This window comes from Aulonocara sp. 'chitande type north' Nkhata Bay, linkage group LG3 (assembly GCF_057382095.1).
Source record: "Aulonocara sp. 'chitande type north' Nkhata Bay isolate Kocher_YH1m ecotype deep benthic linkage group LG3, A_spYH_male_GT1.1, whole genome shotgun sequence".
NCBI lineage: Eukaryota > Metazoa > Chordata > Actinopteri > Cichliformes > Cichlidae > Aulonocara > Aulonocara sp. 'chitande type north' Nkhata Bay.
The window spans coordinates 69031952-69051742 of NC_141346.1; the positions used below are offsets into that span (position 1 = coordinate 69031952).

At 44.6% G+C, this 19791-nt stretch overlaps 1 protein-coding gene across 1 annotated transcript; it reads left to right on the forward strand.

Moving 5' to 3' along the window:
• The first annotated feature begins 2313 nt into the window (after positions 1-2313).
• LOC147336840 (histone H1.5-like) lies at positions 2314-6314 on the forward strand. Its single transcript, XM_086286228.1, has 2 exons — positions 2314-2847; positions 6240-6314. The coding sequence occupies exons 1-2, from the start codon at positions 2314-2316 to the stop codon at positions 6312-6314; spliced, it is 609 nt and encodes a 202-aa protein (XP_086142354.1).
• The last annotated feature ends 13477 nt before the right edge of the window (positions 6315-19791 follow it).

Here is a 19791-nt window from a genome sequence, read left to right on the forward strand (position 1 = left end):
AGAACAGTGGTACGGGAGAACGGACGAGAGCAACTGGGGTCAAGCGAAGGGACGGCGCCTGTCCGGTTCTCTCCCGTGCACGAGAAACATGAAGAAGCTTGCCTACTTGTGTCTTGCTTTGCAGTGTAATTATATTGCCTTTTTTTTTTTTTTTTTTTTCTTTTTTTAAATGATAAAAAATAAAAAATAAAAAATTATATTGCCTTTAACGTTCCAGCGGATGGGTTCAAGCTACAAACCTATCATTAATTGGTCCTTCAAGAGCCGGAGCCCTGGAATCGCATTCACCGAGGGGAGGAGGGACACGCTGAAAGACTGACGTCAGCCAGGAAGTTCCTGTGGATTCGCTGTCTGTCTTTTCTCCTCGATGAATGGCGATCGGCGGGATTCGATGCTGATATTACACGCTAAGCAACACCAAGTAAGTTTACAGAGGCCGACTCTATAACCGTGTCGTTGTGCAGTCTCCGCCACTTTGTGAGGCGTTGAGAAGTTCGCTGCTTTGTGGAGCGATAACTGGGTTTGTGTCCCGAAAAAGAGGTTTTGGTTAAATCGCCCAAGGGTCCCAAGCGTCCGGTGAGTGTCCGGTTTTGAAATCGCCCTGGGTGTGTGTCCCGAGCGTCCCTTCATTGGGTTTTGTCGCGCGAGTGGGTGAGCGTCCCACAACTGGGTCAGGGTCCCGAGCGGTCCGGTGTGAGTCCGGAGTAGGCCTATTTTGTGTTATTGTCATCTTCGTCGTCGTCTCGTTGTTGTTGTTGTTGTGTGAGTGTGTGCGGAGCAGAACACGTGGTCTGTGACACCGACTGTTGTTGTTATCATGGGTTTCTAAGCAACCAAGAGTGAGTCGGAGGGAGACAGACGTTTGTGCTGGACTTTGCTCCTGGCAGCTGACACAAAATGTTTATTCTTTAGCTTGCCCTGATCGACAGCAGCCTGTGTGCCAGACCATAGACGTAATTGAGGTGGATAGTTGTTAAAAGTAATCTACATTAAGCTTGTGGTTGCTTAAATTCAGTACAATGACATGTGAGGTGAAGTGATATAGGTAAATATTTAAACTAATGAAGTGCATAGAGGCACTTGACCTGTGTGAAAGACTGTCGTCTTGTTATGAGCCATTGTTGAAATATGGAGCACACCTGTGAAAACAACTAATATGCTGAACCCTGTATGAAACATCTAAAGGTACATGATGGAGGAGCTGTGTTGAATATGAAAGTGTAAGACTTTGCCGCTGTGGGCAGAGCATGCAACTACTGTGTGATGTTGCGTTGCAGTTTTTTTCTGAGCTGATGAGCAAGCTACACATTATCAGATCAAGAGCTGTCTGGGAACTACTCAAAGAGGGGGAAACAGAGAGTGTGCAGCGTTTCCGTGAGCAGTTTTCCTGCATCTTGACTTGTGTGTAGAGTGTTCATAACATCAGCATCATGTTTTTGTTTATTTGTTTTGTTGGGTTGAAAATAATTAAATAAATGTGTGATCATGCCTATGGATCACCATGGCACATATCTCCAGCCATATGATTTATTTATGCAGATGACAAAGTGAGTGTGAATGTGTCTGACATCACAGTGTTTTTGTGCACTGTGCAAAAGTAATTGCCTTTGATTGTGAGTGAGAGCGGTGATTTTGCGGATCACAAGTAGTTGTAAAGAAATAAAATTTAAAAAAAAGAGTGAAAAAGAGACAAAAATTACATTGTAGACGAAGAAAAATAACCATGGGAAAAAGGTTTCGTGTTGATCAGCCGACAAACAACTACAATGTCATTTTATGCTTTTAAGAAAGGATTGTTCACACAAACACACACACACACAGAGAGAGATGTGTGTTGATTAAGCAGTGATGATAATAATGAAATGTCTTAGTTTGTCACTTTCAGGTGAAAAGCAGACCTGAATCAATTTTCCACATGCAGCAGTCGGAAGAAAGTTATAGTTTAACATCATTGGAAACATGCAGGCCAAGTTTCTGGCTGACTTATTTACAGTGCCATGTGTTTCTCAACCTCACAAGCGAGCTCACTCCTCCCTGAAGATAAGGAATGCAGCTCCAAAGCAATAACATGATAAAGAGACAGCAGCAAGTCCTGAGCACAAAAAGTCCCAGCAAAGCAGCAGCAATGTGGATAAACAGCAGCAGCAGAAGAAAGCAAACCCATCTTCCTGTCTGATTGGATGAATTCCACGGAGGGGCGAGCAAGATGGCGGTGGCAGCATGTTGAAATGCTCAAAAAGGACTGAGTGACTCGGGCAAGCCACATGCGGCTAGCATGCTGGCTAGCGACATGAAAGAAATGGACCCTTCATGATGCGTTCAACGTGCCAGCGCTGTGGTGGAAAAGGCTCCATCATAAACACGCCCTGCGCCGAGGTTCAGGCCAAGAAGAAGAAGACGATGACTTCCAAGCCCAAGAAGGTCGGCCTCAGCGTGGGCGAGCTGATTGTGAAAGCCGTGGCCGCTTCCAAGGAGCGCAACGGCCTGTCCGTGGCCGCTCTCAAGAAGGCTCTGGCTGCCGGAGGGTACGATGTGGACAAGAACAAGGCCCGTGTCAAGACCGCCATCAAGAGCCTGGTGGCGAAGGGCACTCTGGTGCAGACCAAGGGCACCGGGGCCTCCGGATCCTTCAAGATGAACAAGGCTACTGAGAGCAAAGCCAAGAAGCCCGCCGCGGCCAAAGCCAAGAAACTGGCAGCAGCTGCTAAGAAGTCGCCCAAGAAGGCAGCGGCAGCACTTCAGACACTAGCACAAAGTCAACCGCATCAGAGGAGGGACAGGACAAAGCTGAAGGAGAAACTGCCTGCTATTGGACTATTGAAGTGGCAGAGGACAATAGTGAGAGTGGTAAGAACACAAATTTTGTTATTAAATGTGGGAAATCAAAATTTGGGTTAGCAAACTTGGGGAAAAGAAAACTGACTGCTTAAGTTGGAAAATTGTGAAGGAGTCTGAAACATATACAAACATATACAGAATCACACAGAACATGCATTAACCCTACTAACACAAACACAAGAGAGCTTATGAAGATTAGACAACATCTTATGCGTGTGAGTCTGTTTATCATCTTGTCCAAGTCACCTCGTGTGATGCAAAGACCAGTGGACTCACAGCACATTAGTTAAGAAATGATTAAATAATAGCAGAGAAGTGTGTAGGAAAGGCAGCTTTAAGAACATGCTCTGCTGGATATGCAGCCCCACAGACATGCATTAAACCTGCCTAATAACACAAACACATGTAATGAAAATTAGCTTGTTATCTTTCATCAGTGTTAAAATAGTGTCAATTTAGCAGACACTTATTATCAAATACTGAATTTATACAATGCAAAAAATTGACTCTCTAGGTTGCAGGACAGCAGTTTAACTTTTGTGGGGGAAAAAAAATCCTGGTTTGACCAACCAGAGATCAGACAATAAATTTAGTTGTTGATATAGTAAATTGGGAGAAGCTTCCTGCTTGATTGATGCAGCACAAGTAATTTACTGTATGAGGGAAATTGTCTTTTGTGATAATATTTTGAACATGCTTTTCTGTCGTCCTGGCAACTTAGTGGGTTAATAGCTGATATGCAAATTAGTTGATCGGTTTTAGATTAATGTAAGGTGACTGAATTCTAGCACGAGTGAATGAGATGTGTTGGAGTTGTTGTGTGTTGAGTGGAGACTCTAAAACACTGAGTTTCCTGTTTTGATGTGTGAGTGAATCCTGTATTTAGATACACAACTCTGAATACGTCAGAACAAACATCTTTTGTGAAGTGCATGACAGCATGTCACATGTTTTATGATGAAGGGAAAAAGGAAAAATTGAATAAAATAGATCTGTGGCTTAAATGAGTGAAGAGCACAGACCGGGTGATTAAACTCATAGCTAATATGACATGAGGGTTATGTTGTGTGTTGTGCAGTTGATGGTTGGTTTGGAGTGAATCTAGCTAATGATTCTTCTCCTGTTGTGAAGATGATGAGGAGTTTGTGTCATGACTTAACAAGGCCTTTTTATTTTGATACTTTCACAGTGCACTGAGAGTTTGGTTTGATAATCTCTGTTATTTTTTATTTTTCATTTTTGAACAAGCACTGATTTTTGCTTGTGAATTTCTTTTCTTTGAACAGATCTGCAAGTCGGGAATTAAAAGCGTTACACGTCGTCAAGAAAATTGTTGCAAGTGAGTTTCTCCACATTTAAAATGGGTTCAGGAGAAAACCACTTATTTGGGACAATTAGGAAATGAGAGTCCCCCCCAAAAAGGATTCAACGAGGAAATCCAGTCTAAATTATTTTTCTTTTTGAAATATCGTCGTTTTGCTGAGCGTGGAAACGAATGCGATGATAATTTCCACAATTAGCAAAAGAAGGAACCACGGAGTGAATGAGTGAGAATTTTAAAATAACTGACTGACTGACTGAACATGATTGTGTGAAGTTAACCCCAACCTGACAAAGGTGCAGATGAACCCATGTGTTTCCTTTTACAGGAGCAGAAAGATGACAGCAACACTCGAGGTTGCATGATGGTTTAACCTTTTAAATGCCATTTTCTGTGTCTGTGCATTTATCAGGTGTGTTATTCATAGGCTTGTGTTGCTCACAGAGATAACTGTGACAAAGTATGCATACGCCTGCGCAAGCGCTAATATTTGCATTTTCTTTTCTTACAGCATGCCAGTTCTTCATGTGAATTGATGATGCGATTTATACCGTGACAACTGGTTGATGTTTTTTCCTACTACAGGATTTCTGGGTTTATGTGTGAGGAAAACTGTGTTTACAGGTTATGAGTGGTGATGCTGTTGCATTGTGTTGATGGGAAAATGTGAAGGTTACTTTGATAATGTGAATAACATGTGTGTAATTTCCTGTGTTGAGAACTGGTGTTCCTTCTTTCCACAGCTAGGGATGGCTAACTTTATGGTGTTTTTATGGCACCTCTGGAATGTGGATGGCCGACGCCTGCCCACCAGGATGATCAATGTGTGTTGCTAATGTTTGTTTTTTTGAGACTGCATGTACAAGATTCAGCAGAAGCGGAAGTGACATGAGAAAAACAAATAAGAGATACAGTGTTTCTGGGATAGTTTGATATGGGCTCATTAGCTGGCCACTTTTGAGCCCATAGTAATATATAAGTGGAGTGACTTTGCTTAAGAGCAGTCACCGATTACATTAATGTTGCCTGAGTACATGGGATGATCCATGTCTGAGGCAACTTATGAAAATAATTGTAGTTTACTGATTTGAGAAAACCTGCACATGACACTTGTCTTGCTGATGTTGAATGCTTCTTGTTCTTATGATACAATTGTTTACAGGTATGAAGTTTGATTTTACTTCCAGATTTTGCTTTCCAGGCCATGATGGTGTGTATGCAGGCTCCTGGGAGAGCCAGGTGTTAAGCAAACTTAATATGCAAAACACACTAACATTTTTATTGCAGGATTATAGGTCCAGGGTGGTGCTGCTCCAGGGGAGGAGATGCCCTGATGTTGCCTGGGATATGATCTTGCTAATCTTTTTCTTTAAGACGGGAATCCAGGTTTGGTGAGTTGACGCATGGGTGTGTCCATGCGTCAAGAGGAGGGGTCCAAGGATTAACATTAAACAATGTTTTTTATTATTGTTGCAGTGATTTGTGTGATTAGCCGTTTTATTTACAAATATTAAACCTATGCAAGTGGTGCACCCATGTTCAGATGAGGCTTTGATGGCCTATAAGTGAAGTTCACTGAACTAAAGAATGTGGTTTGATGATTGTTGACATGCTCTCCAAATAGTTTGTCTTCCTAGCAAGGAAATACAGGTGCAGCAGTAATCTCCTGAGAAATCTTCAGAGGCCCAGTGAGAAGCGCATAGCTGACAGGACCAGGCAGTGGTTGAGGTCAAAGGTCAAGCTGGTTGGGGCCCATCATGAGATCAGACCTTGGAGCCACAGCAAGGACCATTTTAACTGCCTGCAAAATAGCGAGAGACCCTCCTGGATTTATCAGAGCCACTGCAAGAGGTCGAGGTCCCAGGAAACCCCGGCACCCTCAAGACAGCACAATAGAGAAATCTCACACTTGGTTGTTTCAGTGGTGAGGGGGGAGTGCTGATTGAGCCCCCGTAGGGTAAGCTCGCACTTCAACCTCCAGCCTCTGATCAACTCTAGGGCAACCAAGTGCGAGGCGTGACGGACCTGTGTGCGACCAGGACCCTCTTGGTTACCTTGACTACGACGCTCATCCTTATAGGACCCCAGCTGGTGCCGGAAACAGCTGAACCAGGAGGAAGGCAGAGGAGATGGACACATGACAACTCTCACCTAAGAGAGACAGATCCAGCAGGCCCAAAATCAGGACTATGCATTACGAGAAGGAGTGCCTGAGAGGATCGGCCACAGGATGGGAGCTGAGGCCAGGAGAGAGGCTTCAGGAGGATCAGAGATCATCTTCAGCACAGCAGACATCACACAGAGAGCCGTGCTACTGAGCTTCCAGGAGATCAAGAGGAGAATTCCCACAGCAAGATTTTAAATAAAATGAAAGATTCAATATTGATGCTGAGAAAGACAATTAAGGTGTGCGACGTGCCCTGCCTTAAATCTTCAGCAGCATTGGGACATGAAAACTCGAGGGATGAGGGCTCCATCGACAGCGTAGAAGGAGTTCGATGACATCATGATTCTGTGAAAAGCACAGGAACCAGAAGCTATGGTGGTGATAACAGCAGTTTCCTGTGAACATCACCTAACGCTGTGCCACTGTACTGTGCATACGATGACACTCTGAAGGCTGCTGGGATCATAACAGCAGTAAGATGACGGAACCCAGCACCCTTTCCACAGAGAGCTTTTTTCTGCAGAGCGTGGACAATGGCAGAGTCATAAATATCCCCCTCACAAGACGAAGGTCTGAAGTCAGGTGATGGGGGCTGGTAAGAGGCCATAAAACTAGAGTGCTGAGAAGTCTGCAGCTTGGAAATAGCTGAGACCCATGTTGACGAACAACAAAACCAACTGGTATGTTTGAATGTCTATTCTACATACATTTGGACTCTGGTCCTATGGACAATGAAACAACTGGAAGAGACATTATGACGCCCTGCAGAACTCAAACCACTCTGCAGAGAGACATGTGATGTGCACAACCGGAGGAAGCACCACCAAGCTGAGATGTTTTTGAAAATGTTATCTTCTTATTTTCACTATTAAATTAACAATTTCTTTGTTTGTTTGTGGGATGCAGTTTGCCATGAGATGAGCTCAATGAATGGGATAACTGCTAATACATTTGTTAAACTGTGTATCTTTACAGTACTTTAGGGTGATTTGACATATGCTGAGTATAAAAATGTTTGCATTGAAACTGTCAGACATGAGGTATTCATACCTGGGAACTTTTCAAGCATAAAGGTCAAAAAGGGGGGAATGTTAGAGTTTGTGTTGTTGATTGTCATTTATGCTTAGAAATATTTACTTATATATGCTTAGAGTTTTGTAATTAGTTGTAGATTGGTAGAGGTTTTGATCCTTGATAGTCTGCAAACTTTGTGTGTATTAGACAGCACTTTGGGAGCATGAGAGGTCGTACCGTGTCTTATTGTTTTATGGTAGGATTAACGTAGTTGCGTCTGTTCTAGTCTAAGTGCTCTTTGTTTAGATGAACTGCAGGACTTCCTCACCGTGTTATCTAGGATGAACCATCTAGGGTGAGGGGGAGGCTACCCTCTTCCTGACCAAGGATGTTTGACCCTTTGATCAGCAGTCCACACACACACACACACACACACACACACACACACACACACACACACACACACACACACACACACACACACACAGGCAAGGTACTCTTTGTGTGTATGTAGATGTCATATGTTAATGAACCTATGCATATTCATGTAACCTCAATAAAAGAACAGTGGTACGGGAGAACGGACGAGAGCAACTGGGGTCAAGCGAAGGGACGGCGCCTGTCCGGTTCTCTCCCGTGCACGAGAAACATGAAGAAGCTTGCCTACTTGTGTCTTGCTTTGCAGTGTAATTATATTGCCTTTAACGTTCCAGCAGATGGGTTCAAGCTACAAACCTATCAAAGACCAAGAACACTAGAGGTGAGACATGATCATTAATTAATATTAAAATTAATAAATGACAGATTTAGGGATATTTTCATAAAGTATTTATTTACCAAAACAATAGAAAACAGCATGGTACCACAATATATTTTGTTAACACAGCAACCTTTAAATATGAAAGGAGACAGAGAAAGAAAGGTGAGAAAGAAGAATAAGAATAACACTTAATTGAGTTTTTGATGGCATTTTACACACAGTACTAATACAGTATCTAGAAAATATGGGAAAATACTGGCATCATATACAGTACTTACTTCTGAAGAAATTATATGGGACCCTGAAAAACAGGACACAAGTGAAAGGACAAAGAACTGTGAATGGCAATTGATGGACTTGCTCAGATGATCACAGTACTGGCATCTTTATTCCAGAAAGGAATTAGAGGAATCATATACACTAGTACTTACGTTGATGAACTTAAAAAGTTGAATGGTCTCGAACCTCTTAAACAAACAATGTATGATCAGACCCTGACAAACAGGACAGAAAGGAATAAAGATTAGATGAATATTAAAATCTATAAAGGACAGATTATGATTGAATTGTATCACCAAAGACTATTCACTCATCAATAAAAGGTCACCTACAACACTTCCACAGCAGCAACACTGAACATATCTTAAGACATGGAAACCTTTAAGAAGTGAAAGGACAGACAGTGAAGGTTGAGAAAGAATTGTACTTAATAGATTTTTTCAGACGATGACAGTACTGGTATGCTCACTCTAGAAAAATGGTTGAATCATATTCCATATAGTACTTACTTAAAATGAACACACTTCAGTCCTCCTAAAATGACTGACAGCATCTAAAATGAAACAATGACAGATTAAGACTGTAAGAATATATGTTTAAAAATGCCTAATACTCCAATCTCATATTTATTCTATCTATTAAGATGGACAAATTCTAACCATTTACCAATCACTTGACTTGTTTGAAGTGAAGGTAGATACTAAATGTATTCATTTAGGCAATAACAATAAAGCTGAATTTAATATTAACAATAGATAATTAGGAATGTTTTGCTCATTTTTATTTCACCTCACCAGGTTACAAAAGGAGCTTTTTCAGCAAGTCACTCTTCTCAGCTACCCTGTCAATGACCATGTCAGAGTCCAATGACATGAGAATGTCCTTTTCAGTGGCCATCAGCATAAACATCTCCAGCTTGTTTGCAGACAGGCTGCTTCGGAGTCTGCTTTTAATGAACTTGAGTGTAGAGAACGTTCTTTCACAGGCAACCTGAGTGAGGGAGAGGGTCAGCAGGTACTTGTATGCCAGCCCAAGGAGACGATAGGCATCAGACAGCATGTTGAACCGCCCGAGTATTTGATAGCAGCACAGTGGGCAATTTTTGCAAGAACCACAGCTTTCGGTCACAATTTCACTTTCTTCGTCCCATTCTTCAGATCTGTCCTTTGCTGTTCTGGTCGTGTACTCATCTACATGTGATGTCTTAAGCCTTTCCCACTGTTCAGCAAAACGTTTCAGTTCTGACTGAAGGTTATTAACTGTAGTCCTGCTGGGGCCTTGGAGTGGGGGTATGTCACCAGGGTGCAGAGGAGGCTACCCCCCCCCCCCCCCTGTCCCCTTCTGGCTGCCTCTGCCTCAATTTTATCCCACAACTTAGACATTCACATTATTCACACTCTCATTACACATACATATAGGATCTTGGGGGTGGGCACAATCACGGAGTCCAAATCACCATCAGGGTGTATACCTCACCCCTGACGTCGTTGCCCACCTCTCAATTTTAAATACACTTAGTCATTGAGGGCTAGCAGGAGGGACCATGCGCTTACCTGCTGCTCCTTGGCAGGTAGCTCCATGCCCTCCTGGGTTTTAATTGCACCTTAGAACACATATGCATCAACACTACAATGAGCGGGTGGAGGGAGGTTTGGAGTCTTCTCCCACCCCCATTCTCTGCGGCCTGCTGGAGCGGGGGGGCTAGTAGGAGGAGTTGGCCGTCCGACTGCGGTCTGGGGTGTGGGGCCTCCCTGCTGCTGCGGAGTCGGGGTGGTCTGCCTCTCCCCACCGCAGGGAAAAGGGTAACACCACCTGGGTCTGGGTGCAATTCCCCCCTCCAGGGGCAAGGGTACCTAGACCCGGTTTGTAGAGTACGCTTGGGGAGTGTGATTGTGTGTACAGCGTCTCTTTATGTCTGTCTCCACGTTGGTTGAGTGTGGAGTGAGTGCATATGAGAGCATGAGGGTGGGAATGGATGTTTGTGTCTGTGTGTGCCTGTATGTCTGTGTCTATATGTCAGGTTGGGTATCAGACGCCACCTCTCTGGGGACACCTCAGGCCCTCCAAGGTTTGGAGGCCTATCTCCACCCACCACCACTTCCCCTGCCGGTGGCGGACTCCCTCAGGTGTCGGTGTGTTGGTGGTTCTTTGTGTCTGGGGGTGGGCGTCCGGGTACACACCGGCTCACTCCTTGGCGGCCGCTTGTCGGGGCCTGGGGCCTGGGGCTCGCTCGGGCCCCTTTGGAGGTGGGGTGCCCCCGGCCTCTCGGCCTAGGGCTCGGTCACTCAGGCGCAGCTGGGGGCCGGCGGAGCTCACGGGCGCGTCACTGCAACCCCCCCTGGCTTCTGCTCCGCGGCTGCTGGGTGAGCCCTCATCTGGGACTCTCCTCAGCTCTTACTGGAACAGTGGCGCGGCTGCCCCTCTGTTGGTCTTCCATGGTCTCTTGTGTTCTGGGGGCCTCTGGATGTCTGGAGTTTTGATCTCCTCCATACCCGCTTCACACCCTGGAGGACGGGGCTGTGGCCCCCCCACACTCCCTAGCAGATCATTACATGGAGAAACCTTTGGAATGCAAGCATGCTGATCCACACAGGTATGCACACATGGGTATTCACAGACGCGGACTAAAGCTTTCTTGGCTGCTGCCTCAAAGCACACTGTGCGCTGTCTATCTTGCGTGCTGCACAATATCGTTTATTACTTAGTAAATACTGATATCTATGACTAGCTAGTTTATTGTGATGGTGCTTTGTTTTCTCTATTATTATGTTGCTCTTTGTTGTTTGCTGTCTCCTCTGTTTGTTTGTTTGTTTGTTTGTTTGTTTTTTCTCCATACAGGTGACCCAGGAGTTTTTTGTTTTTTTTTTGTCTCTCTTCCCCCCCCTTCTCACCGTCTCTTCTCCCCTTGGGTTTTCTTTCTTTCTCTCCCCCTCTCTCTCTCATTCATTCCCCCTGTCCTATTTATTAAAAAAAAAAAAAAAAAAAAAAATGACAAAGGATGAACTGAAGCTCTGCCATCACGTAATGTCGCATACTGCTGTTTCTGATGTCATTTAAAAAAAAAAAAAAAAGAAAAAAAAAAAAAGAAAAAAAAAAAAAAAACTGTAGTCCTGCTGTCAAATTTAAGTAGACAGGCGCTGAGGTTCTGAAATGCATTACTTGGAAGAGAAACTGTTCTGACCTGGCTAAACTTCCTGGGGTCCAACCATGCCAAATCGGCAAGAAGAGGGCCATGTATGACAAATCATCTGTGGATTGCTTCAATAACTGTGTCCAGGATGGTGTTGTGCACTTTCACCTCATATGATTTCTCAGCATTGATTTGCAACTCATCTTCAGGCATCTCTCCGGCCATGCCTTTTCTCCTTTTGGCTCTCTTTTTAGGTAGTTCAGCCTCCACTTCCATGTCTGTGTTGTTCTCCCTCTCCTCTAGTTTTTGATTTGTCTGTTTCACAAATGTGTCTGCAGCTGTCTTCACAGTTGGAAAGTCCCTGGCAGTACTTTTGAGGCCATCTTGTGTGGCAGTCACCATATGATGGGCAGAGAGAATGTCCATCCCCTTTGACTGGAGGTACTTTGACAGAGGACTTGTTTGCTCAAACACTCTAAGAAATATCTGTGCTGTTAACACAGTTTCATGCTTCAAGAGACACTCTTTAAAGCCTCGTGCTTTGGCACGAACAGCTGGCTTTTCTTTTTCCCTCTTTTCAATGGCTTCCATCGTCAGCACTACATCAACGAAGAGGCCATCATCTGGTTTTCCAAAATGTCCAAAGATTTTCTGGAGGGCATCATGCTTGGCCCACCACCGTGTCTCACCTATTGGACTGAGGCGTCTGTGTCTTGTGTTTTCGGTTTGTTTCTCCCACAGATGAACCCTGTGATAGGACTCCTTGATGAACACAGCTATGTCATTTAGTAAATTAAAGAGTGATCCACTTTCAATGACACTTTGTGTTGTGTCAGCAATCACAAGATTAAGTATGTGTGCATAGCACCACACATGCACATGAGTTGGAGACTGGGCAGTCATAAGTGCTGAAAAGCCTTTGTACTGGCCCTGCATATTTGAAGCACCATCTGTTGCATTCCCAATGCACATGGCCTTGTCTAGATTCAGATGCTCTAAAACTCCGGAAAGCAAGTTTACAAAGTACTGCCCCGTGGATGCTTCGCACCTCACTATGGAGACAAGCCTCTCCTGCACAGACTCAGTAACATACCTGATGATTACTGAACACTGATCATAACCTGTGATGTCTTGGGTTGTGTCTAGCTGAACAGAAAACATCCCAGCTTTCTGGACATCACTGGCGATGCTCTCTTGAAGGAGATGGCCAAGTGCATCAATCACTGAGTTGACAGTTGTTTTGGAGAGTAGGGTGATGAGAGATCCTCTACCTCTTGATCCACTGGTCTGATGCAACTTCTTGCTTTTTTCAATGCAGTCATTCAAATGTTCTCCAAGGCACATATCATACTTGCCTAATAACCCAATCAGTTCCAGAAAGTTACCATGATCGATGGTGTTATCACCTAAAGTGTATGCAGCCTCATTCTCCACATGCCTATAGCTGAGTCCCCTCTTCCCAAGTACTTTGATCACATCCACTATACGCTCTAAAACTTGCCGTCTCTTTTTCACTTGTGCTCTGTGAGCTGACAACTGACTGCCAGCAAACAAGCTCCTGATGTTGCCTTTTGAGCACCTTAAGAAAAAAGCTTCAGCACAGGTCTGGTGTGTATTGCTCTTTTCATGCTCCTCTGTGCGCAGATGTATATGTCGCCAGTCACTCATGCCTGTTATAAATGTGCTGGTGTCAGTCAGCCTTGCAAATGCCAGACAAACAAAGCAGAACAATGAATGGCGTTCTTTGCAATAAGTAAGCCACTTCCTGTTGGTGCCATCTTTACAGCTGAACACCCTCATCACAACTGCACTGCTACTGTTCTGCTGTGGGTGGTAATCTAAGAAGGCCTGTAATATGGCAGGTTCAGGGCGAGCAAAGTAATCGATGCCCTGGCTCTCACTCTCCTGCTCTTCCATCTCTCTCTCTTGCTCTTCCATCTCTCTCTCCTGCTCTTCCATCTCTCTCTCTTGCTCTTCCATCTCTCTCTCCTGCTCTTCCATCTCTCTCTCTTGCTCTTCCATCTCTCTCTGCTGCTCTTCCATCTCTCTCTCTTGCTCTTCCATCTCTCTCTCTTGCTCTTCCATCTCTCTCTCTTGCTCTTCCATCTCTCTCTCTTGCTCTTCCATCTCTCTCTGCTGCTCTTCCATCTCTTGCTCCATCTCTCTCTCTTGCTCTTCCATCTCTCTCTCTTGCTCTTCCATCTCTCTCTCTTGCTCTTCCATCTCTCTCTCTTGCTCTTCCATTTCTCTCTCCTGCTCTTCCATCTCTCTCTCTTGCTCTTCCATCTCTCTCTCCTGCTCTTCCATCTCTCTCTCCTGCTCTTCCATCTCTCTCTCTTGCTCTTCCATCTCTCTCTCTTGCTCTTTTATTTCTCTCTCTTGCTCTTCCATCTCTCTCTCTTGCTCTTCCATCTCTCTCTCCTGCTCTTCCATCTCTCTCTCTTGCTCTTCCATCTCTCTCTCTTGCTGTTCCATCTCTCTCTCCTGCTCTTTTATTTCTCTCTCTTGCTCCATCTCTCTCTCTTGCTCTTCCATCTCTCTCTCCTGCTCTTCCATCTCTCTCTGCTGCTCTTCCATCTCTCTCTCCTGCTCTTCCATCTCTCTCTCCTGCTCTCCCATCTCTCTCTCTTGCTCTTCCATCTCTCTCTCTTGCTCTTCCATCTCTCTCTCTCTTGCTCTTTTATTTTTCTCTCTTGCTCTTCCATCTCTCTCTCTTGCTCTTTTATTTCTCTCTCTTGCTCTTCCATCTCTCTCTCTTGCTCTTCCATCTCTCTCTCCTGCTCTTCCATCTCTCTCTCTTGCTCTTCCATCTCTCTCTCTTGCTCTTCCATCTCTCTCCTGCTCTTTTATTTCTCTCTCTTGCTCCATCTCTCTCTCTTGCTCTTCCATCTCTCTCTCCTGCTCTTCCATCTCTCTCTCCTGCTCTTCCATCTCTCTCTCTTGCTCTTCCATCTCTCTCTCCTGCTCTTCATCTCTCTCTCTTGCTCTTCCATCTCTCTCTCTTGCTCTTCCATCTCTCTCTCCTGCTCTTCCATCTCTCTCTCCTGCTCTTCCATCTCTCTCTCCTGCTCTTCCATCTCTCTCTGCTGCTCTTCTGTCTCCTCTGTCACAGACTTCTCCACCTTTGATGATAAATCAGCTGGTGCAACATGGATTGGCACAATTTGTTAAGATTTTGAGAAGTTTGAGAAACTAACCTTAAGCATAAAATAAAATTTACTATCAGTAACTTGCACCCGCCCAGCAGTATATAAACTCCGTCATGCTAGTTACGCTGTACGAGTTATTCTAAGCGACTGTATAAAGTCACCACAACGAAAACAAACTACAACTAAAATTAGTTTCTATCTGACACAGATAGACAGCAGGTCATAACTTCTTACCTGAAGTTCAGTTCCTCTGCCACTATGACCGGCGGCCGCCTCGGGTCTCTCCTCCTCTTGCCTCCCCTTTCCTTCATCCACAACCAGTAAGTACACCTACTTACTGGTTGTGTCGCATCAGTCTGTGTCTCTGAGTTAACTTGTGTTTCTCCTACAGCTCCGGACCGCTAAAAATGCGCGTGCTCTTTGTGAGCTCGTTCCCGGCTCGTAACCAGCGCGTTCTGCCGTCGAGGGCGATCATTGGTTAAATGTGATCATGTGACTGATGCAAGCCAGATCCTTTTATTTAGCAAAACTGTGATTAATAGTTAAATATTATTGTTGAGGGGCACAGACAGGACTCCGCACGCACACACACATTAAAAAAAAAATTATAATAATTTTTTTTTTAAAAAGTCGCCTCAACAAAAGGGCACCTTGGGCACCCATCAGGAAAGGGGCGGGTGCTCAAGCCCCTCTAGCCCCCCCCCCCCCCCCCCCCCTGCACGTGCCTGCTGTTAGGTTAATTGTGCTGATCCACGGGTTGGGGGATTTGTGTTTGTACTGGAGCGCAAAATTCAAACCAATGGAAGATGGACAACAAAAGTTCAAAGCCATCAGGTGCTCAGGTTAGAAAAAAGAGAAAAGATGCAGGTAAGCAGACGTGTGATTGGATAATGGCAGCTCATCCTTAACCAATCAGACTAAACTCCAAACAATACATTATGTTACAGATTTTAATATTAATTAGTCATTGTTACTTGTTGATTTGTCCTTTTCTCATTGTGTGACGAATTATGACGACTGTTTGGTAGCTGTTATTGTCTCTCTCTCTCTCTTCATGTGTGTTTCTCTGGTGAAACAATAGTTTTGTGTTAATGTTAGGGCTGCACGATTTTGCATAAAATGAGAATCACCATTTTTTGGCTTAGAATTGAAATCATGATTCTCTCATAACAATAAATAAACATAAAACAACAAATGTCTCACGTTTTGTTGTTGCAGCAAAATGTTGTCCTGCTTGAAATTCCGTCTCCACCGTTGCTCGACGCTGCGTGTACAGAGCAGGTAGTGCAACAATAGAAAAATAGTTGCGGGACGGTGTTCCAGATCAACTGGCGTTTAGATCAACTGGCGTTGGTCGAACAGATGTGTGGCAGTCTTGCGTTTCAGGAGCTCCTACCGACAAACCAGCAAAAAAACGCCAAATGTGTCATCTGTGACACTTGTGAGGTTGTCTCAAACACACTCCGTCAGTCTTGATGCTGTTGAACAACAAAATGTTTAAAAATGTGGCGAGTTTACCTGGTGATATCCTCATGCGCGACGCGATCGCGAAAACAGCAAACAAGTAACACCACGCCGTTGTTGTTCACAGGACAGCAAGAGTAAACGATCGGGAGACCCTTGTCGTCGTTATCGTTCCACTCGCACGGTTTATTTCACCGAATTCAGCGTTTTTGCTCCACAACTAAAGCGAGCAGTTTGCTCTGTGCACCAACATGGAGTCGAGTCAACCAGCGCCACCTCTGGCCAAGTGCCACAGCCTACAGCCAGATCAACTGGTGACACACATCTGCAGCACGTTTGAATTCGTGTCATGCACATTTGTACCTTTCAATTGTGTGTTTGTGCGTCATGCAAATAAACCTTTGAAATGAATGAAATGATATCATGTATTTATTATCAGCCTACATTTGTACAAAATGCCAAATGACATACACATAGTCATAAGAATCACCATCCTGATATCAACACTTTTGCCCATAAGAAAAATGTCGTGAACAAATATATGACACACCAATATTTCACCAGTGTTGTAACTCACATGTCGCCAGCATAGTCTGCCTGTGTCTCCCCTCTGCAAACGCACATTTCAGAGTTGGATGTGATATACAGTCTGCATAAGTGTGGTCAATCCCATAACAATCCGTAAGGGGATGGCAACTACGCTGAATGTACAGCAGTCACACAGTGATCAGCAATAAACAGTCCCCAAAACTTGCATATAATCCCCAATGTGGAGCCCATCTACTGACTACCACATAGCAGCTGGACCAGTCCCCAATGCAGGTCAGTCCACTGCTGCCACCTGTGGCCAAGTACCATAGCCTACCACTAGATTAACTTGTGACACACATCTGCACCTGCTGCTATGATCACATTGAGTAAAGGCTGAGTGGCTGCACTCACACGTGGTGCATCTAAATCTACCCACAAATATGTTGAAACATGCAATGCCAGCAATGTGGATTGTCAACACTACAAACAATCAGTAAGCAAAGACTACACGGGTCAATTCCTTCTGTGTTCATTCAACACCCGCTACATTTGTAGTCGCCTACTGCAGAGGGGAAGTCGACACACACTGTGTGGTACCACTTCCCACAGAAGGTGCATTCAATCTGCAAGGAAAAGTAGATTGTCAGTGTCATTCATCTGGAGTCAGGCTCTTGAGTAAACAACTAAACATGTCACAGTGTACAGATACTGCATATTTCTGTGCAACAGTCTCATCTGTGCATCACTTGCTGTTTCCATGCGTCCTGTAGGTGCTCTAGTGTCTTTGAAGTGCAGAGGCATGCAGGTCACCTGAACTAGAATTCCACTGTTGGTGCATCAAAGTGACATGTCACCCAGTGATGTTGAAGTAACCCAGTCAAGGTGCGTCCATCTTAGGTATTGATTCTGTTATCTTACCCAGTCATCGGTTTCTGCACCTGAGCTTGCCTCACCACAGGCACGACATAGCTGGGAAATGTCATCTATAAATACATATGTCACAATGTGGATACGCACATAACTGTCACAAATGGAGGTCCAAATGCTGTTTCCCGGGTATACTTGAGTTTTGGAGCAGAGAGAGCGCTAGCTCCAGTCTGAGCCTGGCAACCCCCTCCTCGTCAACAGGGAAAGATATATTGGTCCCCGAAAGTATTTGTTCTGCAAGCTGAACATTGTCTACTCATCAGAATCTGTCCATTTAGGTACAATACACCATGAGCATTGTACTGACCTTGCATACAAAGACGCCACAGGATGTTAGGTCCTGCTGTTTTGGATGGGCAACAGTTGAGCATGTCCATTTGCCGATGGCTGGACATTTCCGTCTAACCAGAGCTCTTTCAAATGTTAAAAAAAAGAAAAAACAGATGGGTACAAAAAACAAGAAAAGGAACAGGTACTGAATGTCATCCAGTGCAGCAGCCTTATGTGATCCACATGTACAAGTTAGAAATATGACTGCTGTGGTTAACATTAGCCTGTCGTGCGTACCTTGTCACATCCCTGCACCTATCGAGTTGTGCTTGTGTTGCCCCAAATGGGTCAACAAAGACAGCCCGCATTTCTTTCAGATACATTATCTTGAAAAACAAATGGAGATCATGTTAAACCTAGTAGGTTCACGTCAAATTCTGATGGTTGTGTGGCGTCTTACAATGAGTGTCCAGTGTCTGTTGTCACAGACTGCCCCAGCTGCCACGTCATAATTCAGCAGATCCAGCTACAAAGTGAAGATCGTGGCATTACATCATGAATAGTCGTGAATGAGGATGGTTACATGTCAAAGCCAACTCACCTTCCTGACACCTTTCATGGACCCCTGCCAAACTGATGTCACGAAATAGGAGTCCATAATCAATACAGCGTGTTGGCGCCCCACCAGTGTCAAATATGCATTTATGATCTAGGGGCACACACGGTACATTGTCATTCCCGTCCAATGAGGTGACCACTCATGTGGAAAACATCTACATACCTCACTTTCCAACTCTTTCCCAGGGGCCAAATCTGCAATGTTCTCCGCAAATAGCTTGTAAGGCCCAATTCTGGACCACAGCACCTTTCCCCTTTCACCAGCCCAGATTCTGGTTATTACTGTGAAGACAACATTGTCAGGAACTTGTCAGACATATCATTTGTTACAGGAAAAATGATTCTATGTTTCTTTACCTTCTTTTAAATGTACAAAGATGCCTTTTGTCTGCCCTCTGCCTATGGTTAGATTAGTTTAGAATTATCTTTTTAGACTTTCCCAGCAAACACATCTTGTTTCTGGGACATATTGTTTTAGATTGTTTTATCTTCCCTAGCCCTCTGCTGACGAGACTAGCACCATATATGGAGTTGTTTTATTTTATCTGTTTATTATTTGTTATCCTGTTCTCACTGTCTCTGTGCTCTGTGCCTATAAAAATTACCAAGCCACTGTGCATGGTGTGAGTTGTTCTTAGCAGCTCACCCGTGTACACGTTTGATAAAGAAAGTAACTTTGTCTCATTGTGTCTTTATTTCTCCTGGGTTTTTTACAGAGTTTTCCCCCAACATTTCTTGGTCCTTCGGAGCCGGAGCGCCTCCATCGTGTCCCATCTCCGTGACCAGTCCACGTTGCTCGCCTGTCGACAGCTCACATACTAGGTGTGTGATAAAAGACCAAGAGCGTTAAATTCGGGTCTTGGCCAACGTCTTAGAAAGCGACCCACGGTGGTGGGGCCCGATCGAGGTGGACCAGACCCGGCGACACCGACCAGGTAGATACAGACACACTGACACAATCTTGCGTAAAAGCGTATTTTAAATTCAGGGAATTTAAAATAGCGAAAGTAGCTCGTCGCGACTGGAAGCTCCCCACCTCTGTGGGTTTAAAGTAGCTCGTCGGCTGGTAGCTTGGAGCTCGTCGACTGGAAGCTCCCCACTTCTGTGGGTTAGGTTTGGAGCTCTGGGTAGCTCCCCCAGCTGGGTCTAGACAGGGTCTAGGGAATAAGTAGCTCGTCTACAGAAAGACTGGCAGCTCCCCTTATGATAAGGGTTCCGATCGCGCGAATAGGTGTGAATGTGAATGTGTGTGTGTGTGTGTGTGTATTGTTTTAATTAACGGAGCAAGCTGAATTTTCACGGTCCAATAAGAGACTGAGCTGC

Bases quoted from the DNA above. Each gene is read 5' to 3' on its own strand.
- LOC147336840 (XM_086286228.1), top strand. From the start codon at position 2,314: ATGCGTTCAACGTGCCAGCGCTGTGGTGGAAAAGGCTCCATCATAAAC. The intron at 2,848-6,239 runs GTAAGAACACAA...TCATCCTTATAG, and splicing joins AGAGGACAATAGTGAGAGTG to GACCCCAGCTGGTGCCGGAA.